Source organism: Eublepharis macularius, chromosome 9 (assembly GCF_028583425.1).
Source record: "Eublepharis macularius isolate TG4126 chromosome 9, MPM_Emac_v1.0, whole genome shotgun sequence".
Lineage (NCBI taxonomy): Eukaryota > Metazoa > Chordata > Lepidosauria > Squamata > Eublepharidae > Eublepharis > Eublepharis macularius.
In genome coordinates this window covers 12,961,631-12,986,818 of record NC_072798.1, presented here as the reverse complement: position 1 = coordinate 12,986,818, position 25,188 = coordinate 12,961,631, and the positions used below count along the sequence as shown (strand labels likewise).

The 25,188-nt window shown below is 43.7% G+C and overlaps 1 protein-coding gene across 1 annotated transcript in view; it reads left to right on the top strand.

The window, feature by feature from the left end:
- Positions 1-25,188, top strand: part of ABCC9 (ATP binding cassette subfamily C member 9) — a 93,530-nt gene that overhangs the window by 31,910 nt on the left and 36,432 nt on the right. The window contains exons 8-20 of the mRNA XM_054988299.1: positions 42-200; positions 1,022-1,177; positions 3,594-3,728; positions 5,418-5,580; positions 6,522-6,562; positions 8,766-8,908; positions 10,769-10,877; positions 12,226-12,336; positions 14,087-14,159; positions 16,069-16,174; positions 19,740-19,778; positions 22,586-22,684; positions 25,055-25,139. Of these exons, the coding sequence (XP_054844274.1) occupies positions 42-200; positions 1,022-1,177; positions 3,594-3,728; positions 5,418-5,580; positions 6,522-6,562; positions 8,766-8,908; positions 10,769-10,877; positions 12,226-12,336; positions 14,087-14,159; positions 16,069-16,174; positions 19,740-19,778; positions 22,586-22,684; positions 25,055-25,139 (1,419 nt within the window). The remainder of the gene's footprint in view (positions 1-41; positions 201-1,021; positions 1,178-3,593; positions 3,729-5,417; positions 5,581-6,521; positions 6,563-8,765; positions 8,909-10,768; positions 10,878-12,225; positions 12,337-14,086; positions 14,160-16,068; positions 16,175-19,739; positions 19,779-22,585; positions 22,685-25,054; positions 25,140-25,188) is intronic.

Genomic DNA, 25,188 nt, shown 5'->3' with positions numbered 1-25,188 from the left:
CTGAAAGCTCTCTGAGATCATCTTTTTTTTTTACTCTGTAGGATTTGACGCAACCATACCTCACCTCGCACGATTTCCTTAAAACTGCTTATGTCTTGGCGATTCTTCTCTTCCTGGCCCTCATCCTGCAAAGGACATTTCTCCAGGCCTCCTACTATGTTACCATAGAAACAGGCATTAACCTACGAGGAGCTTTATTGGTGCATAAAGATATTACTTCATTGGCTTGCATGCTGTGAAATGTCTGGATAAGGGTCTTGAAATAAGTTTTCTTAATTTAGTTTTTTTCCCCAGAACAGTAACAGGCAGAGTAGGACAAAGATACAAGACAGGCCAATATCTAAAAAAGCTTTTTATATTAGGATTGCCAACTCCAGGTTGGGAAATTCATTGTGATTTGGGGACAGAGGATGGAGTTTGGGAATGGAAGGGAGCTCAGCAGAGATGAGGTGCCATAGAGTTCGCCCTCCAAAGCTGTGAAATCGATCTCTGTAGTTTGGAGATCAGTTGTAATTCTTGGAGATCTCCAGACCTCTCCCGGAGGTTTGCAACCTCATTCCACACAGTGAAGTGAACAAGTTCCATGAATACATTGGGAAGCATTATGTCATAGCTCTGGTACCATTCAGATATTATGGCTGTAGCAAGGCCATAAGGCTGTATGCAAGGCCATACAGCCAATTAGGTACCATTCCGATATTATGGCTGTAGCAAGGCCATAGAGCCAATTAGGGTTGCCGGGCTGAGCCTAGCAATCAGCAGGAAGGCTGGGGGCAGGGGCATGGAGTATGTGACATCAGTGATGTCACTACGTCACTTCTAGGTACAACCCTGAAGTGAAAAAGGGTAGCTTTAGGGTTTTCGGTGATTCCTAGAGCTACCCATTTGCACTTCCAGGTTGTATCCAGAAGTCACTATCCGTTTTCACTTCTGGGTCATACCGGTTATAGGAATGATGGTAAACCAGCCATCTTGGATACTGTCATCTTTAACAGCTGCTCACTTTTGCTTCTTTTCCTAGGCAATGATCTATAATAAGATCCTAAGGCTGTCCACATCCAACTTGTCTATGGGAGAGATGACCCTGGGGCAGATCAACAACCTGGTGGCCATCGAGACCAACCAGCTCATGTGGTTTCTGTTCCTCTGTCCCAACCTATGGGCTATGCCTGTTCAGGTACAGCATCAAAGTAAGGGGTTAATTTTTGAAAGAAAAAAACCCCAATTTGTTTATTTGTTTATTTGAATTATTACACCTTCCAGATCTGCCCAGAATAAAGGCACGTTGCAGAGCTGGCCTGCCCAGTACTCTTGCAGTATTGTTTTTTATTCATTATTTATTTATTTACTTCATTTATACCCAACTTTCTCTCCAATGGGGACTCAGAGTGGCTTATGTCATTCTCACTACACCAGTTTGGTGTGGCAGGACTCTAATCTGGAGAATTGGATTTGATTCCCCACTCCTCCACTTGAAGCCAGCTGGATGACCTTGGGTCAGTCACAGCTTTTTCAGAGCTCTCTCAGCCCCACTAACATCACAGGGTGTCTGTTGTGTGTGTTTTTCTTCTTCTTCTTCTTCTCCTTCTTCTTCTCTTCCTCCTCCATTTGAACCTCACACCAACCCTGTGTGGTAGGTTAAGCTGAGTATGTGACTAGCCCAAGGCCACTCAGCAGGTTTTTGTGGCAGACTGAGAACAGGAACCCGGGTCTCCCAGATCCCAGTCCAACACTCCCTTATGGCAGGGTTTTCTGCACAAACAGCCCATGGCACCGTGTGCATACACTGCCATGCCACACAACACCATCATTTTGAGAGTTTCTCTGCCTTTGCTATTGGATGTCATTGACATGGTGAAGACAAGACAATTTGCTGCTCCCAGCATGGACTGTCAGAGCACATGTTTTGCCTACAAAAGATCTCAGGTTCAATCTCCAAATCTCAGGTAATAAATATTGAGAAAAACTTTTCTGTGCCTGAAACTCTGGCAAACACCAGCCAGTCAGATTATTAGATCAAAAGCTAAGTGCAATAATGGTTTGACTTGCCATAAAGCAGCTTTGTACATTCAATCTCATGTTTGGGGTTCAAGGGTTGAGCCCATGCGAAAGGTATTCGATTTCTTCCTCAGGATCTTAGAACAGTGGCACATAGCAAATAGGAATGAAAGGAGTTGGCTACTGACCATCCAGCACAAGGGTCCCATTGGGTGCTTGCCTGAGATATGAGTATTAAATTACACCAGAGGTCATTTCGTAGAAAAAGAGCTGGAGGAACTCATTAGCATTACTCATCAGTGTAACTCATTAGCATATGCCATGCCCCTTGCCATCACCAGAAGTGTGTCATTGGCATAACTGATTTGCGTATGCCACACCCCCTGACATCACCTATCCTGGCTGTTTTGGACCCAATCCTGGCCATTCAGGGCCGAAATTGGGCCCAAAATGGCAAAAAGGGGCTGAAAATGGCCAAAAAGGGGCCCAAAATGATCAGGATCGGGCTGCTACTGATTGGGAGAGTGTTCCACCACCTGACAGAGGCCCGATCCGGGCCGTTTCGGCCCCAATCCAGGCTGAAACGGGCCCAAAATGGACAAGGGTCAGGTGGGCGGGGCCACCTGACATGTGACCTCTTTGGGGAACTGCCGGAACTGCGTTCCTGTACGTTCCCCCTTGAAATGAGCCCTGAATTACACATATATCAAAAATATACATATATAATTAAAGCTGCCTTGTATGGAGTGTTGTTTTATGCTTCGTTTTTTAAAAACTTGTGGCTTAGTGCGCATTCAGTGATAATATTGCATACTTGGTGGGCAGCAGAAGTTGCGAACCACTTGGGTCAACAGTCCTGGGCTAAAATAGACTGATACTCTGTATAAAGCTGGTTCATAGGTAAACTTTATCGCTAAGGCATGTGACATTCAGGAATCCCACGTAACTCTTGCCATGTTACAATCCCATATGGCACTCTTAGACCCTAATGCATTTCAAGGATCAAAGTGGTTCAGAACGATGACAAACTGCAGATTTCATGGGATTCTCTCCTGCCTCGAGATGGTCTTACGATGTGATTCAAGGAGATGTGGCATTTGGGCACGAAGCTGTATTGGTGTCTTCTGTATTTATGGATCACGGTAATCCGTTGATCTGTTTATGGCACAGAACTGGGTGTCTGTTTGCCTTCATCTCTCTTGCTTGTGTGAAGCAAGCAGGAATAGACAGTTTGCATCAGTGTTTTTAAGCTGGGCTGTTTCGATCTCCTGGTGGCATTTCAAACCTTTTAAGCATTATCATTTTAGATGCTTCTGGAATAATTATTGGCTCTGGTTTTTCTGTTGTGACATGCCCATAATCTTTGAAAGAAGAATTTCTGCTGAATCCTAGAGCAGTGTGATGTCACTTCTGGGTTTGGTCCAGAATTGACATCTCACTGTCGACCCAACAGCATCCCCATGTCGCTGCTCTCCAGTCTTCCATTGGGTGCCAGCCATCACCCGGCAACCCTACTCCCTTTCCATTCAGTATACATTGAAGTGTACATCTAATGATACTTCCTACATCTCTGTGTTTCTTTTCCTGTTCTGTAGATCATAATGGGTGTGATCCTTCTCTACTACTTACTTGGGAAGAGCGCCTTGGTGGGTGCTGCTGTTATTGTGCTGCTGGCTCCGATTCAGTATTTTATAGCGACGAAGTTGGCGGAGGCTCAGAAGAGCACCCTTGTAAGTCATCGGAATTTCTTATAAGCTCCCTCCCCCTCTCCACTGTATAAAGATCTGTCATGTTGCCGTTTCCTGCTCCTGAACTTACTGTAACTGAATGAGGGAAGAGAAGTTGAGAATAAGCAGAGAGAAAGAACAACAAGCAGGCAAGGAGGAAGGGAAAATAAAAGAAAGAAAAAGAAGACAGGAAGACTGAGGAAATGAAGAAGAAAGAAAAAGAGGGGGGGACAAGAAAAAAAGGAGGTGCCTTGAAAAGAAAGAGGGAGTAAAGGGACCTCTCCTCGCACCTAGATTATTTGGGGTGAAGGAATTTCCCTTCAGTAGCCTGCATTTGGATACTGAGACCCCTTATGCCACAGAAAGTATAACCGAGGGGCTGATCCCCCCTACCTTTGTGACAAAATGGTTCTTGTCCCAATGAAACCTGTTGAAGGTTCTTTTTTTCAATTTATTGTATACAAGGAGTTAACTGGAGGCTCTTGCCAACCCCCAGGTGGGGCCCGGAGATCTCCTGGAATTACAACTGATCTGCAGGCTACAGAGAGCAATCAGTCCCCCTGGAGAACATGGCTGATGACGACATCATACCCCAAATACACCCTCCCTTGGCTCCACCTCCCTCCCTCAATCTCCAGGATTTTTCCTAACCCTAACCCTAGAATAACGCATCTGACTGTTCTTCAGTTTGTCTGGAGGCCGTCTGCTTCTTGGTGTGTGATAAAATTGCTAACTTCAGTTTGGGAAATTCTTGGAGATTAGAGGTGCTGCCTTGGGAAAGTAGGATTTGGCATCTGCGGATATGCCATAGAGTCCACCATCCAAAACAGCCATTTTCTCCAGGGAAATTGATCTCTGTTGTATGGAGATCAGTTGTTATTCTGGAAAAACACCACACCCTACCTTGTGGTTGGTAACTAGGGTTGCTAATCTCCCGGAATTACAAATGATCTCCAGATGTCCAAAGCCATTTCCACATGCCGTTAAAGAGATAGCCCACTCACTGAACACTGGCATTTTTTTTCACTCACTCCATATATATCCAATTTCAAAGCGGAGGCAGGCAGTTTGGCTTCCGTTTTTTTTTCAGCGTCTTTTCTGAGAACAGAATTTTCCACACTTTTCTGTGCCAGCTAAAAGTCGCTGAAAAAATGGAAGCTAAACTGCCTGCTTCCTCTTTGAAATCAGATACGTATGGAGTGAGTGAAAAAAGATGCCAGAGTTCAGTGAGTGGGCCGTCTCTTTAACAGCGTGTGGAAACAGCCCAAGCTCACTTCCTCTGGAGAAAATGGCTGCTTTGGAGGGTGGACTCTATGATGCTATAACCTCCTAAAACCCTGCCTCCTGCAAGCTCCAGTTTCCCAAGCTATAGCGGGCAACCCTATGCTAACTCTACCTGCCTCATTTAATCAAGATTTCATCTTATTGGTTCTAATGATACAGTTGTAATTTCAGGGTTGAATTTTTCTTTTCTCATAACCTCAACCTGATAACTTTTTCAATGAAAAGTGGGGGGCAGCACCTCTAATCTCCAGGAATTTCCCAAACCGATTTTAAATGGTGTGTGTGTGTGGGGGGGTTGTTAAAATAAATAAATAACTTTCTCAATATCATCTTTTTCTTATTTTGCATTTTTATAAGTGGAATGTAATGCAATTTTTCCCTTATGTTCTATGTTCACTTAATGCAAAGGATTATTCTACGGAGAGGCTGAAGAAAACCAACGAAATCCTGAAAGGCATCAAACTGTTAAAATTATATGCGTGGGAGCACATATTCTGTAGAAGTGTGGAGGACACGAGAACGAAGGAACTCACTAGTCTCAAAACCTTTGCACTATACACGTCTCTTTCCAGTGAGTAATGGCGCCCTTCCTGTGGCCAGTAAGGAAGATTTGTTACCAGATGTAAAGAACTGCTTTACTGTCACCACATCCTAAGTGGTTCCCTTCAGAGATATTGTGTCTGTATTCCTGTATCTTATGAAAACTCCAGGGTCTTGGGTGCCTGCTCTTGTATGAAAATCCTCATTGTGTAAACGCACTCATAACCACTACACAAAACTGTTTTCTTCTAACCCTTTTTTAGAGTCCAGAGATTGGAAGGAAGGTCTTGAAAAGGATAATTTTCCTCAGCTCCTTGTCCATTCCCTGAGTTCACCAGTTTGGGAAACGAGGGATCACATTCCGTAAAAGAGGAGATCTCTGATCTCTGCATTTTCTTCTTTGGCTACTTCCCTTTCAACGGGGAATAAAGCTGTGTGAAGCTTACAAATGCATGCAACTCAGTGCTGTTGGTCCAATAAATATATTCCTGTAACCTCTTCTGTCTTTCTCAGACTCTCAAACAAATGAGCTGACAAGAAATAACCCTCTAAGCTGAACATCTGTTAGTTTATCCGAATAATTACAGAGATAACATCTGTGGATCTCGTAAATTAGAGTTTTAAGTAAATTACCATCCTAAGACTTCAGTTGACCTGTAACTTATAACCCCAATATTTTTTTTTAAACCATCCTTTTACATACACAAAGCAACACTTTAATGATGGTACACAACTTGACAGCTCTTTGGGGAATATGTTCCCCAGCTCAGGAAAATATACAAACGATAATATTTCCAAGTTTGTTTTTGTTTAAGATCTAAAATGGAAACTATTTTTCTGACCTCTGAGGGATTATGGGTAAGAAATTATATTCAGAGGAAAGTTCATAATTCTTCCCTAATTTTTTCCTTTAGTAGACTCAGGTCCAGTTTGGTGTATAAAGGGCATTAATGGTTGTATTTTTTCCCGCAGTATTTATGAATGCAGCTATACCAATCGCAGCCGTTCTCGCGGTAAGCATTTGTTTCTGTTTATAATTTTCATTAAGCAAACTTGGATCTGTGCATGCAGTGGAACGAAATGGGAGAATGGCGCGATGGGAGAATACATTGTACCACTTCAGTCTGCCAGGATTGTCCCAACCTGGCAGACTAAAGCGGTCCCTGTCTCAACCAAAGCATCTCTCTGAGCTATTTCTTATGACACAGCGTGATAATCTGGGTAGAAGCCCTCCTGAATAATTCAGTTTTGCGTAGTTTATGGAAAGCTGGAAGAGTGAGAGCTTTCCTGACCTCCATATGCAGGCCATTCCATAAGGTGGGGGTTACCACAGAGAAAGCACATGTGTGGGCAGCTGTTGACTTTGCCCAACTTCAAGGTGGTATTTGCATATGGCCCTGCCCAGATGAATGACACTGCCATGAAGGAACATAAGGGGAGAGGTGGTTGCACAGATATGAGAGGCCAAGGCCATGAAGGGGTTTGAATGTGATAGTCCTGACTAGAGATGGGCACGAACAGCAATATGAACAAAAAAAGCCACGAACAGCCCAATCTGCTGTTTGCGAACAAGCTGTTCATGAGGGCCCATTCTAAACGAACAGGTGGTCATTGCAAGCCTCGTTCGTTGCTGTTTGTTGCTGTTCATCAAGCCAGACAGTCCGGCACCTGCAATCAATTCCCTTGGCAACTTAGGCAGGGATTGTCTGAACTCTGTCTGAACTCCTGCTGTTGCCCTGGAAACCCCAATCTAAACCCAATTTAGCTTGATAGGCAGGTCTTCCTTTCAAGTGTGGAGCTCCAAATTTGTTACAAGGGACCAAAGACCAGGGGAGAGGGGGGCTCCCAGCTCTGACTTTGCAGACAGTGGAGAGAGAGTTGCTGTTGGCATTTTGATAGAGAGAGTGCATTGGAGCTTGAATTTTCTTTGTGTGTGTTGGGATAGGGATCTACCCCTTCAAGTTCCAGGGCTGCTGCCAGGCTCTGGACCAAGCTATTATTTATTATTGGTACCTTTTCTGCTGCCTGCTCAAGTCAGGTGTCTGGGAGTGGTGCAGTAGGGATCTTGACTTGGATGGTGGCTGGAGGAGAGCCTGCTGGCCCCCACGAACAGCCAACCACAAACGTTCATGAACAGGGCCATGTTCGTGGTTGTTCATGAGTCCCTGTTCATGGATGGCAACGAACAACGAACATCATGTTTGTTTGTTTTTTCTCTTCGTGCCCATCTCTAGTCCTGACCTTGAATTGAGCCTGGTACTGATGGGAAGCCAATGGAGTGACTGCCAAATGAGATCGATATGCATGCTTTGTCTAGCTCCTGAGAGTAAAGAAACTGCAACATTCTTCACCGGCTGGAGTCTCTGAACTGGCTTTGAGGGGAGACCTATCTAGAGTACATTATAGTAGTCTAGTCTTTATGTTACTGTGGCATGAACCCAGGTGCCCAGATCAGCCATGTCAAAGTAGGGAGCAATCTTCCAGGCTAGTCTGAGTTGGGAGAAGGCCTTTGTTGCACCTGCATTTATTTGCTTCTCTAGCAGCAGTGTTGGGTCTCGTATAACCCTTGGACTCTTAAATGAGTCAGCCAGGGTCAACTGAACCCCATCAAAGGTTGGAAGCACAATGTCCTTCAAGATCTGTGCTTTGCCAACCAACATCACTTCTGTCTTGTCTGGGTTCAATTTCAATCCGTTGGCTTTTAGTCAACCGACAACAGAATTTATGTTGTGGCATCAGGAGATCACTGTTTGGGCAAGTCCCATCCCTGCCAGTCACCTGGGTCTGGAAACCGTACAGGAGATACTTGGAACAGTGATTCGTAGGGCCAAACTACAAGTGATGCCTGACACTAGTTGGACACTTGTCAGCTTCCCTCAAGTTTTGATGGGGGAAATGTAGGTGTCCTGGTCTTGAAGCTTGGCTCTCCGACTGCTGTCCAATGGACTTTTCAACTGTCACTTGTCCAACATTCCACCAAGCTGCCTACATTTCCCTTCAGAACTTGAGGGAAGCTGACAAGTGTCCAACCTCTGTCAGGCATCACTTGTAGTTTGGCCCACAGTCTTCAGACATTCTAAACTAAGCATCATCCAACAAAACCCTACAATGCGACTGGAACCCAACTGTTTGGCTCTAAATTGAACAGAAACGGCTTTCTCTAATTCTGTTTCCCCAAAGTCACCTCGGCTCCTTCCATCTCTTCTTCACTGACAGACCTTTGTGACTCACACATATGCAGAAGAGAAATCACCAAGTCCAGCCCAGGCTTTTGCATCTCTGTCGTTGTTCCACATCCTGGTCACGCCACTGTTCTTGCTCTCCACTGTCGTTAGATTTGCTGTCAAGGCTGTCATAAGGTATGTGGCTTTGTGAACGTCAATGCAGGTAAATGCCTCATAATCACTCGAGTCAAATCAACAATCCAATAGAAAGCCAGTGTGCATAGTGGTTAGATAGCCAGACTGGGAGCCCTAACGATTGGCCCAAGGTCACCTGGCAATCTTCTGTGGCACTGTGAGGATTTTAACCTGGCTTTCCTAGATCCTACTCTGACATGCTAACAATTACACCCTTTGTTTTTCACTGTGAAATGACTAAAACAAGCAAAAGAGAGCATGCCAAATTTGTATCATTTATAGAAATTACAGCATTCCCTGAGCTTTGCCACATAACTTTTCGGTTTTGATTCAAAGCAGAAAATTAGCTGTGCAAAAAGAGAAGAGGAAAAGCAACACAATGGATGTTTTAAGGGGGGAAGCTTCTTTCAGTCCTAAATATGGCATTTAGCCACAGCTCTTTCCAGCAGCAAAGATTAATATTCTCTCCTTTGTTTAAATTTCCAGTCTATCTCTCTCTCTTTCCGTACTATATTTAGTACAGCTGTTAACACCCGAAAAGCACATTGATTTTGCTTTTCTACATCTAGGTCATTGAATCTTAGGTTTGACAGAAGAAATCTCAACCCTTTTCAAGTCGTATTCCTCTCATCTATCTCTTTCAGTGCAACAACCTCCCCGGCAATGGATAACTCATCCCTGGCCATTCTCTCCCAACCCATTATCATCCATCAAGTTAGCACAGAGAATTAAGTGCCTGTTCCCATGGTAGTTAAGTAGTTACATGTTTATGCCAAACACTTTCAGTTCATTTTAAGGAGTAGCCCCATTCAATTACACTATCCCGTAAAAGGTTCCTCCCTCCCCATTATGTGGAGGAAGGAACTTTTTACGGGATAGTGTAATTGAATTGTAGAGTCAAAATTGATGAGATGTTTGGAAAACTGTGATCCCATTTAAATTGCTTTGGAGGGAACCTGAACTGCATGGTGAGGGGGAAGAAGGTGTTTAACTCCTATGAAGAAAGGTTGAAAGAGCTTGGTATGTCAGTGATGTCTCATATCACTGAGAGGAGATATGATAACCATCTTCACGTACTTGAAGGGCTGTCATATAGAGGAGGGTGTGGAGTTGTTTTTTGTTGCCCCAGAAGGTTGGACCAGAACCAATGGGTTGAAATTAAATCAAAAGAGTTTTCGCTAAACGTTAGGCAGAACTTCCTGATAGTTAGAGCGGTCTCTCAGTGGAACAGGCTTCCTCGGGAGGTGGTGGGCTCTCCTTCTTTGGAAGATTTTAAGCAGAGGCTAGATGGCCATCTGACAACAATGCTAAATCTATTAACCTAGGCAGTTCATGAGGGGGAGGGCAGGAAAGGTTACATCAGTGCTTAGTTCTCATGGCCCCTTCTTACACGCCCACGGTAATGCTGATTGTCACTTTGGGCTCAGGAAGAAATTTTCTCCAGGCCAGCTTAGCCAGGGATCCTGGAGGTTTTCTGTCATCTTCTGGGCATGGAGTGTGAGTGGGGGGAGGTAGCTGTGAATTTCCTACATTGTTCCAGGGGTTGGACTAGATGACTCTGGAGGTCTTTTCCAGCTCTATGATTCGATGATCCTCCCCCATGTGGTTTTGGCAATCAAAACAAACCCCTCCTCCTTTTTTACATAGCTACCATATATGAAAAGGTGCCCATTTTCTCTTTACACTTCCAACACTTAATGGGTACTTCGGGGTACATCTTTGCTAATTTTTCTGGTGTCACATACCACCTATAAAACATTTTATATAGGTTTTCTTTAAAGGTGGTTGATTTTGTTATTTTGATGTTTGCTCTCCGTGTCTGTAGCCATTGCTCCAGAAACATTCTCTTTCTCTCTCAAGTGTACAAAAACTGAACGAATTTCTCATAAGCGATGAGATTGGAGATGACAGCTGGAGAAACGGGGATAGCGCCATAACCTACGAGTCTTGCAAGAAGCACACCGGACTCGTAAGTGCGCCGCTTGTGAAACTTCAAGTTCCAAGTTAAACCTTGCGTGGATGGGCTTACAAATCAATGAACACATGGATAGGAGAATGCCAGACGTGCTCACAGCCCTCATTGGACAGCCAATGTAGTGCAGCAGTTAGGGTGCCGAACTAAAGTTAGGAAGATTTGGGTTGTAGTCCCCATTTGGCAATGCATCTCGCTGGGTAATCTTTGGCCAGTCCTTTCCTTACAGTGGATGTAGTGACGGCCCAAAGCATAGAAGACTGTAAAAGGAGGTTAGACGGATTCACGGAGGTCCATCAATGGTTGCCAGCCACGGTGATTGAAAGGAACCTCCATATTTAGCAGCAGCAAACCCTGTGCTAAGAGGCAACATCAAGGGAGGCCATGGCCTCTGTGCCCTGTTCATTGGCTCCCAGCAACTAGCTGGCCGCGGGGTGAAACAGAATGCCGGACTAGACGGACTGCTGATCCAGCAGGGCTCTTCTGTTCTTATGTAGCCTAACTACCCTACCGTAAATTTTGTTAGTCTTAGAGGCGCTACTGGACTCTTGCTCTTTTCTACTGTTACCTCACAGGGTTGGTGTGAGACTAAAAATGGTAGAGGGAAAATTATGCCCGCTGTCCCTTGGAGGAAAAGAGAGATAAAAAAAATCAATAATAAATGCATTTGAGTTCTTGTTTGCACAGGACCCTATGCATGTCGGGTTTGCATACGAACGGGGAATGGGACCAGTCAGCATAACCAGCTCCCCCCTGCAGATGTGCGTGACTGCACAGTCCTACAGGTTATGATCTAGAACAGTGAAGGCCAAACTATTATGATCCCTTTTTAAAAAACGAATTCGCTGCAAAAGGCAAAATGTACATCGAATGGATGGGGTCCTTTGTAGTAAACATGAAATCGGGGACCTGATTCTCTCCCTGTTATTGTTTCCTTTTTTATGATGGGGGCAAGGGATAAGGGAGGGCTAGAAATCACTGGAAGAGATTACAGCCTGATTTAGATCTTTCCCATGCAATTCTGCATGCCGCTCCAGCATCTCATTTAAACGGGGAGCTTGGTTGCTTTGTGTGCACAGCTAGGATGCCAGAAATCCGTTATCTGGGCCAGTGTTGTGTTGGTTTTGTAAATCTGCACGTTGGCCAGCATCACAAGTATAGCAGCACAGTTTGAATGAGAGGCTGGGTGCGTGTAAGATCCTTACGCTTGCCAGCGTCTAGTTTAAAACAGATCTAGTGTAGGATTTGTGTGTGTGTCCAGTCTTAAGGAAAACATATGAATTGTTGCTTTCTTGCAGAAATAAAACTGGTTTTCCTTCTTCTCCCATGATTGTAACCAATATAGCACCCCAAAGCTATAAATCGGAAGCATCCCATCAGACAGCAGCTGGACAGCGGTGAACAATCCATGAGGGTACCGACCCGTCGTATAGATATAGATGACTACGCCATCAAGGTAGCCAATCACTTATTTTTATGCCCATCGACTGCCCAGTTTTCAACTAATTGATCAAAATGAACTGACCACCTTTAAACACATTTATATATTGCCTAACATTAATGGAAACATTTGAGGAGGGGATAGGATTTTGATGGGAAATTATAATTGGACATCAACAGCTGTTATAAACCAGGTTGTATGGAGGTGGTTGGCAGGGGTGTACAGTGGTGGCATTCTTGGGGGGGTGGCACGGTGGTGGCATTTCCATCTGCACACACCATCCAGAACCATTGGGGAACCCTGGGTAGCAACCTCCAGCCCTGCAGCTGACTCACCTGCTTCTGCAGCGGCAGCCCAACCCTAAGCAGGGAAGCCTCTGAGGAAGCTTCAGCAGCAGCAGGGATGAGCCAGACAGAGACCTGAGCAAATGCCCCACCCTAGGCTGGGGTGGGGCCAGAGAACGGCAGAGGCCGCCCTGCCGTCCCCATCGATAGGCTTAGAGCCAAGCTACAAATGACGAATTACACAAGGACTGCACGTGAAGGGAGTTGCAATGGTAGCCGGGAAGCTGAGTTTTAAAAGAGATCAGAAGGCTTTGTCAATTTCGCCTCTATACAGAGCCAGGGAGATCTCTGCTCAGAGGGTTTGTTAATTGCCTCTTCACCTCCTAGAAGGGAAGGTGAAACTGACAGAGCCTTCAGGAGGCAAAGAGGAAACAAACAAATCCTCTGAGGAGTGATCTCCCCTGCTCTGTAGAGAGGGGAAATTGACAAAGCCTTCTGATCTCTTTTAAAACTCAACTTCCCGGCTAACATTGCGACTCCCTTCACATGAAGTCCTCATGTAATTCGTTATTTGTAGTTTGGCTCTTAGAGAAGGGCTAATCAGGAAGGTTGCGTGGAGATTGGGAGAAAAGCCGGGGAGGTAGGAAAGGAGAATCTCTTAAAAGCAGGTTCCTGTGAGGGCTGAGAAGGAAGGCACAGGAAGAAACAGCTGGTGTGTGCCACTGTTGCCAGGACAGGAAAAGGAACAAGATGGTGCAACCCCCTTCCCTGAGGAACACCTGCCTTTGGCATTTAACTGACCAGCCGATAGCCAGACAGGAGCACCGGTGAGGGAAGAGCCCCGCAATCAAATTGAGTAATCCTTTATGCAAAACGGTTAGAAGATCCTAGAGAATCCTTTTGGAAAGGACTGTAAAACTTAGGATTTGGAGGGACTTTCCGGCTATCAAATGAACAAATGTCAGAGAATTTTCATCTTTTTATAATAAATGTATGAAGAACTTCTGTCAATAAGTAAAGACAATACTGGGCTAGGTAGATATATGGTCGAATTGAGAGCAGTTTCTTATACTGAGCTGCCAGGCTGGCTGTGGGAAGGAGGCACCAGGGCTGACACAGCCCTTTTGGGGTGGGTGGGACATGTATCCAACCACATTTTTAACACTGAAGACATAGGGCCAAGCTACAAGTGACGAATGGCACTTGCCTGGCAAGTGAACAGACTCACATGTATTCCTCCCTGTTCACTTGTGCTCCACTTGCACTCCACTTGATCACGTAGTGATCACTTGTGCAAGTGGAGCGAAAGTGCAAAGGGAGGAATACACGTGAGTCTGTTCACTTGCCGTTCAAGTGCCATTCGTCACTTGTAGCTTGGCCCACTGAAAGCAGATCTGAAATACAGAGATTATTTATTGTCTCCTCGACTTGTAATTCTTCTATCTGCTTTTTAAAACATTTTCGGTGGGATTATGTTGCAGGTCACAAACGGATATTTCTCATGGGGAAGTGGTTTAGCCACATTATCGAATATCGATATCAGAATCCCAACAGGTAGGATGAATCACTTTCCATATTCAACATTGTTTGGTTCAATGTATTCTTCCATCTTATCTTACAACCTCAAGGTTTTTTTCAAATTATATTATGTAAAATAAATACGCCAAACATAATTCTTCTTGATTTCAATGGGAAACTAGAATATACTCAGCAATACAATCCTAAACAGAGTTATACCTAAATACATCATAGTCAATGTACTTAGAAGGGTGTAACTATGCTTAGGCCTAGACTTCTAATCTCTTACACTGAAATTAGTGGAACTTCAAAATGCTACATGTGGGGTTTCAAAATCCCGCTATGCATCACAGTACAACAGGGGTTCCCAACTTTATTGAGCCTGTGGACACCTTTGGAATTCTGACAAGATGGTGGGCGCAACCACAAAATGGCTGCTGCAGGAGGTGGAGCCAGCCACAAAATGCTCTAATAAGTAACTCTTCAACAATTCAGACAGTTTCTCTGCTTAATAATATGCCTCTTTAAATGAACAGACAGCTAACCTTCAGTCACACAGGGAATAATAATAATAACATTCGATTTATATACCGCCCTTCAGGACAACTTAATGCCCACTCAGAGCGGTTTACAAAGTGTTATTATTACCCCACAACAATCACCCTGTGAGGTGGGTGGGGCTAAGAGAGCTCAAGAGAACTGTGACTCGCCCAAGGTCACCCAGCTGGCTTTGTGGAGGAGTGGGGAATCAAACCCGGCTCTCCAGATTAGAGTCCCGTGCTCTTAACCACTACACCAAACTGGAAGATCCTTGTACCGTGGCGGCAGCTGCTGCTGAAGCAATTTTTTTTTAAAAATCCACACAGCTAATTAGATTTCCAAAGGCCAATCAGAAGCACAGGACAAGAAAGAACCACATGGCCCCACCCACTTTCTAAAAACTCTTGTCAGCAGGCACTGTGGTACTCATGAGTAGGGGTGTGCATGCAAAAAAGATTTGGGTTTCCTGCTTCAGGTTTACCTGAAGCGGGAAAACAATTTGGAATAACTTGAATCAGTATTTTGGTTTTTAAATACCTAATTCAGTATTTAAACCGCTTCAGTATGCTCTGTAAAGGTTCAGGAATCTTTACGGAGCACACTGTAGCTCAAAGCAGCACTTTTCTTGCCATTTGCAAATGGCAACAAAAGTGTTGCTTTCAAGCTTCCCTCCATACTGCCTTTTTCACCCGATTGGATGAAAAGGCGGCACGGCGGAAAGCTTGAAGCTTGAAAGCAACACTTTCCTTGTTGTTTGCAAATGGCAAGAGAAGTGCTGCCCTTTTGAGCTTTTTTGAGTCACGACTCACTACAACCCCCTCCTTCCCCTCCCATCGGGTAAAAACAGGCGGGAAGCTCAAAGCAGCACTTTTCTTGCCATTTGCAATCAGCAAGAAAAGTGCTGCAGCTGCTACCACTCTACACAAAGCTTTCCGAAGCGTTACGCAGTGCTTCAGCTTTCTTCGGTATTTCCAAATCGGCTCAGCAATGCTGGGACCGATTCAGAAATACCGAATCTACCCGAATCTGGCCCAGTTCAGAGACCTGAAGTACACACCCCTACTCACAAGCACCACATTGGGGATCCCTGCAAGAGAACTTTCCTGTTTAACTAGATGGGATTCCAGGAGATTCATGGCTGGATATCCCTAGCAGTCCTTAAATAACAATATCCCTGATTGGGATTGGCTATTGTAACCTTCCAGCCCCACATAGTTTCACTAATCAAAACTACATTAATTCCTATGAGGACAAAGGTGGGTAAATAAGGAAAGGAAAGGAAAGAGGAAAGGAAGGAAGGAAGACAGGAAGAAAGAAAGAAACTATTCTCTACATATTATGGTTATTAAACTATCTACCAATTTTCCATTCTTAATTAAATATGGGTCTAATTGTTCCTTTGTAGGCCAAATGACAATGATCGTGGGTCAGGTTGGCTGTGGCAAATCTTCTCTCCTTCTTGCTATCCTTGGAGAGATGCAGTCTCTGGAGGGGAAAGTTCATTGGAGCCGGTAAGTTTTCAAATGGCTTGCTGCCTTGAAAATAACATTTCTATTAAAAAGGGATGAGAGCTCTGTTTTAGATCCATGGGCTGTAAGGTCGCCGCCTATTAATTCAACAAATTGTGGAGAACCCAGTCAGTAGTTAGCATCTTGCTTTGCCTAGTCACAACTCACACAAATAAATGTGGTTGTGTTTTGCTGATGATTTCAGACTGCCTGACAGAGAGGTGATTGCAGAAGGATACTTCAGGTATTATTAAATTAGACACTGTTGGCTTCAGTCCTCTGCCGTAATAATCAAGGTTCTAACAGCTTCCATCCTCCCCTTACTATGTAATTCTGCATGCTTGAGTCTAATACCCACCCAGTGATCTTTCAGAAGCAAGAGAACTAGCAAAGGGGGAGGAGTGTATTACAAACCACCAACACCACCAGAAACTTTAATGCAGATTTTTCATTGTTTAGGGCCATATTTTACCCCCTGTGCTTTTTATACACGTATTGTATTCCATCCTTTGGTCATTCTACTGAGACATAACAGACTTACTCAGGGATAGTAGAAAAGAGCAAGAGTCCAGTATAAGACTAACACAATTTGTGGTAGAGTAGGAGCTTTCGTGAGCCACAGCTCACTTCTTCAGATACAGCTATAATGTGAGTCCATTTGTCCTTGTATCTTGGGGAGTGGAGAGAGGTAAATGACAATAGCTGGTGAATGACAATAGCAGGTGTGATAGGATAGGGTGGAGCATGTAGAGGAGGAGTGGGGGTGGAGAAATCAGCATAGGTAATGAGACAGAAAGCCTAGGTCTTTACTCTGTCCAGGTGGATACATTGTCTTGAGCTTCATTGTTAGTTGCAATTCAACAGCTGTCTGAATTGCAACTGATAATGAAGCTCTAGACAATGTATCCACCTGGATTGAATCAAGACCTAGGCTTCCTGTCTTATTACCAATGCTGATTATTTCACACCTATTACCTCTCTGAAAATCCCACCTAATCTAATCATGCCTGCTATTGTCATTGTCCCTGATGCATATGTATGTCTTCTGGAAAAGAGATGTGAGATAAGTGAGAATTTTTCAGAAGATATACATATGCACAATATCTTTATTCCTGCAAGTTATCAAGGGATTGCCACTTGAAGAGAAAATTTGGGTTCCAAGGTCCATAACTCAGTGGAGGAGCTCATGCCTTACATGGAGAAGGTGCAGCCTAATTAAAAGGATCTTTGATAACAAGGCTAGACTTCTGTTGGAGAAGCTGGACAGGCACTGCTCTTCAGAGAAGATGGCACTGGGTTATAAGAACTAATAGTCCAAGGCAGCTTTGTAGACTTAATGGTTCGTCAAGCTCCTTTCTTGCTTGCTCACTATTTCCTCCCAGTCACCATGTTTTTAAAGTGATTGGCAAAAATCTTCAGATTTGCACTTAATTTCTGGGCTTTTCATGTAATATTCCAGCAAACATCCCTAAAATGGTTACATCAGCTAAAGCCATCTGCATTCTCTGGAATCCCGATTATATTTTTATCTCACCCTTCCCCCGAGAAGCTCAGTGCAAATTACTTCATTTCCCCTTCTCCATTTTATTACAACAAGCTTTTGAGGCATATAAGCCTGAGAAAACCTCAACTTTCCCACAGGACCCAATCCACAAAATGTTGTGGTTTCCACACTGTAATGTCACTATGATGTCATTCTTTGCTAAATTAGAACTGATTGAACTGAACAAGATGAAGATTCCCTTTTTGCAGCACACGTTCTGGGAAAATCAAGTCCTCAATCTGATAAAAGGCGACAAACTATTATAAATTTCTTATTGGGGTTTCGAGCCACATAACTTGCGAGTGTTAAAAACCGGTCCTCATGTTAGCAGGATTCAGTTAAGGGGTTGATAACAGCTTACATGCTTCTCTTGCTTTGTCCATGGTCCTTTTCTTGTTCTAAAATTTCATCTCATTCTCCTGGAATTTTTTTAAAAAGTCCCTATCCATGCAAGACTGAATGCTGCTTTTTATGCTTTTTATACCATGCACATTTCCATCATCCAGGTGTGAGTTTCTCCTCAATGCTTGCTGTAATGAAGTTCTGTTCCTTATTTGTATTTAAGCTGGGAAGTCTTATGTATCATAATGTCTATTGCATGCTGTTCTAGGAATCTGGGTTATTATGAGGAATGGGAAGAAAGAGATGTCGCAAGGAGACTGAGCTTAAGTGCCAAAAATTTATTTTTTAACTGGAGTTCCAAAATAGGGTGGGAAAATCTGAAATAAAACTTACAGTGCAGTTCTAACAGAGTGATTCCACATACATTGGATAATGCACTTCCAATCTTCTTTATAGATCATTTGGAACGAATTTTTCTGTGTGCAGAACAAAAAATCCACCTCAAATGATTGATAAAGTGCATTGAAAGTACATTATCCAATGTGTGCGGAATCAGCCAACAGTGGGCTTAGAAGGTCATAACTCTTCTTGAGTTATGTAAATCACCAGCAGTGCACATCACAAAACCATTTGCACGAATGGATATGGCTGGTAGCAGTCACATTCATAAGAAATCAAAGGACATCGCAGAATGATATTATATCAACCTGAGAGTAAAACAGAAAGAATCAATTATAGTGTTGAAGACGATCTCAGTCTCTCTCATAAAACTCTTGCAAAGATCTCCCTACCTTGTGCATGGAAAAGGATGGGATTGCCCAATATGAAGTAGACGAGCCCAGGCCCCAAGGTCTCAAAGGGAGTCGCCGGACGTAGGGCCTTGTCACTGGAAGATCTCCAGGGGGAAAATGGTCATCTCGTGACTCAAGATCATGAAAAATCTCATGAGAATGGCTCCAGGACTTGGGATATCCATGTAGAAAGTCCATGGGCTGGGAAACTTTCCAGAACATGTACAACAATATCTCATGAGGTTTCATAAGATTTAAAAACACACGAGACATTAGAAGAAAAAAAAAGGGTGGGATAAGAGCCAGCCCAGCACGCACCGTGTTAGTTAAAGTTGTTAACTTGTCCAATCAATGGCTATTCTTACTTGTCTAAAGGCCACCGTTTGCCCCACTGGAGTACAGATACAGATATTCATGTCAACTGGAGTAAATAATGACTCCCAGGGTTCATATCAGGTCAGGAAAATAGCGCAGGACAAAGCGTAATGCCCCATTTCCCACCATGCCATCAGTCAGATGATCTTTATCAGGGCCAAATGTGCCTGATAACTGGATTTAAAAGCCTGGTGAAAGCTCACGTTATGGAACTCCCTGCATCTCATTTTGTTTGTCAGACTTCCTGTGCTCAGGTTCCATTAGATTGCAGGCAAGTCTGAGTGATAGTCATGTCAGAGGAGCAGAACTGGACAGAATTTCTACCAGTAATCCTGTAAAGCTGAATCGGATTAGTTTGTTTATATATAACACAACATGGGTGTCTTTCTTCCTGTGTTTCAGTATGAGGATTTTGCTATATTTTCATTTTGAAATATTGCCCCCCAGAATGTGACGTTTGCTCACCAACTTGTTATCTCTTTCCTAATACTAAAATATTGTTTACCATAACTTGCAGCCTAAATGAAACTGATTCTTCTTTTGAAGCAAGCCGGAGGTATTATTGCGATTCTTTTACGGGATGTTTTGATGCAAACCATTTGCCTCTTCGGGATCATCTCGAATCTCCACTTTTTGTACTCTACAGTCAACACTTTGTTTCACTCCTCTATGATTACAACAATTTGCTAGACTAGTATTAACAAATAGACTTCTTCAATGCAGTGGTTCCTACTCTTTGGGGGTAATAGGTTTATCCATCTTAATTCCCAAACAGGTAAATTTTGGAGCACTTGCTAACGATCCAGGGCCGACAGTTATCAAGCCAGCCAGTGACTTCATATAGTTAGAGGTGAAAACAGATATCCTTCACCGTATATGATGTGAGTTCTATAGAGGGTGCCTAGGGTTGCTGGCTGATAACTAGAGATGGGCACGAACTGGAAAAAAATGAACTGTGTGGTTCGTGGTTTCTCACATTTCATGAACCACGAACTTTCATGAACCTGCCCCAGTTCACGAACCGATTCGTTTGGTTCGTGAAAACTTCACATCCAGGTCAGCAAATTGTCACTTCCAGGTCAGCAGAAGGTCACTTCCAGGCCAGCAGAAGGCCACTTCCGGGTCAGCAGAAGGTCTGCAGGAAGTCCATCCCCTGTTACCTAGGAAACTGATTGATTGGCACCAGGCTGTTTGCAGTGACGAACAAAAAAATGAACCAAATGAACCAGCCTAAAGTTCGTGGCAGTTCATCAAAAATGGGCTCTAATGAATCGTTGGTTCGCGAACCATGAACCAGCCTGGTTCATCATGAACTTTGGTTCATATTTTGGTTCGTGCCCATCTCTACTGAAAACTGGCGGGAGATCACAGGGGCAGGGACTTCCCATTTCTGGAACTGGATATCAGCCAAAGATTCATGGTTCACTCAATTTCATTCCAAATTCCAGTAATTCAAACATACAGATGTTCACTCAACTTATTTGAAATTTCACTTCAGCTTTAATTCATAGCCCACGTGGAAATGATTGGGAACCACTGGGTTGGATCCAGCCCACAGTTTGACAGTAGATAACTGAAGGGCAATTATTAACATAGTTCAACAAGTTTTTTTTAATGCTTTCTAAATACTTAAAATATGGGAAGTGATGGGGTTACTTCATTCGCTTCTAACCAATGTTCTGTTTTTCCTAGCACCCATATCTTTTTTTTTATCAATTTGCAAAGAGCAACCACTGAATCTTATCATAATTTGATAGATCAGAATAGTACTCTCCAAAACAATCAAGAGCTAAATAAAATATTGATAAATATTCAAAAGTGTAACAAATTTACCATATTTACCAATTCACCAGGCAAATTTTGAGTGGGAAATTTTCAATCCTGAATTTGAATTTACCTTTTGAATGTGACCTTTTCACTTTGATATGTGATAATACTTTCGATTTTTTGGCCTTATTGGTTTGGGCTTTACATATAAAATTTCATAAAACATCAATGATTAAAAACTAATCACCATCGTATATTATCTATCCAGTACTCTTGGATTAACAAAAATAATTAGAAGAGTAAGATTCAGGACCAGTAGTACCTTAAAGATTGACTAGACTTCCAAGGTACCAGCTTCGGGAGTCAAAGCTCAGATCTGACGAAGGAAGCTCTGACTCTCGAAAGCTAATGCCCTGGAAATCTAGCGGGTTTTTTAAGGTGCTACTGGACCAGAATCTTGCTCTTCTACTACAGAACAGTAAGGCTACCCACCTGAAATAAAAAAAATATAGTCCAATAGAACTACCATTGCATCGAAGATTAAATATCATAGGCCAGTGGTTTTTCAAATTGTCATCTGCAGACCCAAATTTGGAAAGTTTTAGATTTAAAATGGTGGACAAGATTTCTCGAAAGACAGACGGTCCACCATGTTGGTCTTCCTCTGCAATGTGCAGCGATAGGAGAATATTGGGTGTGTTCTCAGGTCTTAATGTAATCAAATCACACTCTTGAACATTCTTTGGAATCCTCTACAGCATGCTCAGACAAATCAGTGTGGGAAACGTGCCTTGCAGGTACATCGCATACAAACAGGGCCCATACCTGTTGGGCTATGTGCATGTATACTCCATTCCAATGTTATATCTGATTCCCACATTAAGTGCGCTCAGCCTGATTTAAAGCTGAGTGCAGGGCCGGCGCCACCATTGAGGCTGTGAGGTGCCGGGGTGCCGGAGGGGGCACCAGAGGGGCTACTGGGGGCGGAGGCGTGTGCCACGGAGCTGGTGTGCCTGCCCCGCAGCTGCTTCAAGCTGGCCAGCCCCACACCGCCGCCACCACCACCACACACCCCGGCTGGGCGCAGCAGCCATGGGGCAGGCATGGCAGGCGGCCAGGGTGGCGTGCGGAGCGCAGGCAGCCTCTGCGCGCTGCCCCAGCCACCCGCCAGCCAATGGGCCCAGCTTTGCAGCGTGATGAAGTCATAATTTGATGATGTTATCATGCAGTCCAGGGCCTGCATGTGCACTGCGTGCTCGTGCGCACGCGTGGGGCTGGCCACGGGTGCCAGAAACCCTGGCGCCGGTGGTGACTGAGTGCACAATCCTCCTCCCTCCCTTGCATGTTGTCTTTATGTACTTTGAAGTAAGTGCAGATAAACAAGACAGCTTTACAGTCCAAGGATGGGGGAGAAAACTCATGGCAAAGATTGGGTGCTTCTTTAACATAACCTTTTCCTTCAGTCCTTTTCTCCTTGGTTGTAACACTTGCTAATTGTTAGTGCGCTTCTGCCTCTTACCAAGCTCGGTGCACATCAGCCAGAAGAAGCCCCTTTACCATTACTCATCATGTATTTGTATGCACTTCTTTCATCAGGAGCAGGTACTCGGTGGCTTACGCAGCCCAGAAGCCCTGGCTCCTGAATGCTACGGTGGAGGAAAACATTACTTTCGGGAGCCCTTTTATTAAACAGAGGTAACTCCCAATTTCTCTTTGCTTTGAACAGCTTTCAGGGTTCCGACTTCTCTCTTGATAAAGCTAGAAGACAACTTAGCTTGGGTGGAACAGGCTGATGGAAAACACAAAACTTCATGCAGGGTTGTTGTTTTTTAAGCTAGAAGACTACTTAGTATTTTGTATATGATGGAGCAGAGCACATCAGGAAATCTTCCTGGACTCAAAAGCTCAACTACACATCGTGATTTCATCCTTGTTAATTATAAACAAAGTTTTTTTCTTTCTCAACTGCAACCTCCTTGGTAGCTTTATCAAGAAGGAGAATGGCACATGGAGAGAAGAAAAAACGTCAACCTCAAAAACATTTTACTCCTGCTGATCTGTACAGTTTTCTCTATTGTTTCCCAGCTGGGGTAAAAGAAGCTCAAAGGTAGCTTTTCCTGTGAGAAATCAGCAGAAGAGGAAAGGGTTAAAAGTTTCCCTCCCTGCCCCCCCCCCATAGTGTTCTGCTTGATAAAACAATCCTGGAAGCTAAATTTGCTAAAGAAAAAAAATTAAAATAGAAATGGAAGTGAAAGGTTAATACTGCTGTGTTTGTACTAGTCTTTTGATTGAAAAGTGAATATGGTTGTTATTTTAATCGAAAATTTAATTTAATTGTTACACTTATATTCCGCTCTTCCTGCAAGCATGCTTAAAGCAGGTTACATCAGAATATAAAAACAGGTAGCAAAATAAATAAAACAATTCCAATTCCATCTTCCATTTGAGAAGGAAGAGCTAGGGTCAGGGCTTTTTTTCAGCAGGAATGCGGTGGAACAGAGTTCCGGCACCTCTTGAAAATGGTCACATGGCCGGTGGCCCCGCCCCCTGATCTCCAGACAGAGGGGAGTTTAGATTGCCCTCTGTGCCGTGCAGTGCGGAGGGCAATCTAAACTCCCCTCTGTCTGGAGATCAGGAGGCGGGGCCACCATTTTCGCCGAGGGCGATTTAAACTGACTCAAAGTGACATCATTGTGCGGTCCTGAGTTCCACCACTGAGTTCCACCAGCTATTCCCAGAAAAAAAACCCTGGCTAGGGTAAAATAATACTAATATTTTTTTTGTTTTGATGATTTCATTTGTTTTGTTCTTTCCTCCTTTTCCATTAAGAAAAAACTATTGAGTGTTTTATATGGCGTTTGGTTCTTTATAGGTTAAATCCTTGTTTTTTCTTCTCTTACTTTGATTGCATGGATGTGGCCATGCTAATGTATTTGATGTTTTGATTGATTTATGTAATAGAATATTATTAAAAAATAAAAGATAAAATAAACATGGAAGAAATTTTAGTGTGTAGGTGAACCCCCAGGCTGCATTCAACAAATTGGAAAAGCTGCTGGAATTTTGTTTTGAAAATTATTAGTATCTTTTTCACATAGAGGGAAGGCAGCATAGTATGGACGGATTTTGTCAGATCTCTGAAGCTAAGCAAAACCAGCCCTGGTCAGTACTTGGATGGGAAGCCACCAAGGAATCCAGGGTAGCTATGCAGAGGCAGGCAATGGTAAACCACCTCTGCTCCTGACTTGCCTTGAAAGCCACTTGCTGAGGTCATCATAAGTGGGTTGCGATTTGGTGGCACATATGTAGATATGGTATCATTTTCACTCAGTGCCACACTGTAGCCAGGAAACCAACAGAAGCACACTAGGGAAACAGATTTGTGGGTGGAGCCTCAGTGCACGATTTCCCATGATGCCGTTGAAGAGGCAGAGTGCCTTTGCGTGCATGTGCTCGGCAGAGCATCATGGCAACTTGGCAGTGGCAGCTATACCCGTTTCTCTCACCACCACATCTTTGCATATACACTCTTACAAACAAAATCAAAACAACATCTCAGGCTACTGCCTCTGCCCGTGCCAACCACAACAGGAAACAAAATCAAAGAGTCCAGTAGCACCTTTAAGACTAACCAATTTTATTGCAGCATAAGCTTTCGAGAATCAAGTTCTCTTCGTCAGATGCATGATACAGAGACTGGTCAAATACAGAGAGGAGGGAAAGAAGGGGAGGAGAGAGAAGAAGCAATTAGGGGGGGAAACCAAAACATTCCTTTGCTAGTATATGTAAACATCTCCTTTTGGTGTGTGGATCAGTTGGCTTCAAAGGAGTTTGCCCTGTTCGTTTGTAGCAGCCAAACAGCTAGACCATCCAATTCCAATGCAGTATGAGCTTTCATTAGCTATTCAAACTTATGCTCTGCATTTCCCCCCCAACCATTTCCTGCCCCCTCCAACTTCCCCCCCCCCCTTCCAGGACCAGATTTTGGAAAGCAAACATTGGCAATGCTGCTGTTTAGATCCAATACAGTTGTGCATCAGATGATGTCTGCTGTTCCTTTGACAGGTACAAAGCCGTCACAGATGCCTGCTCACTGCAACCCGATATTGACCTTCTGCCTTTTGGAGATCAGACAGAAATTGGAGAAAGGGTAAATAAAGAACAAGGAAATTGTATTTATGGTCTTGTCCTGATGACCC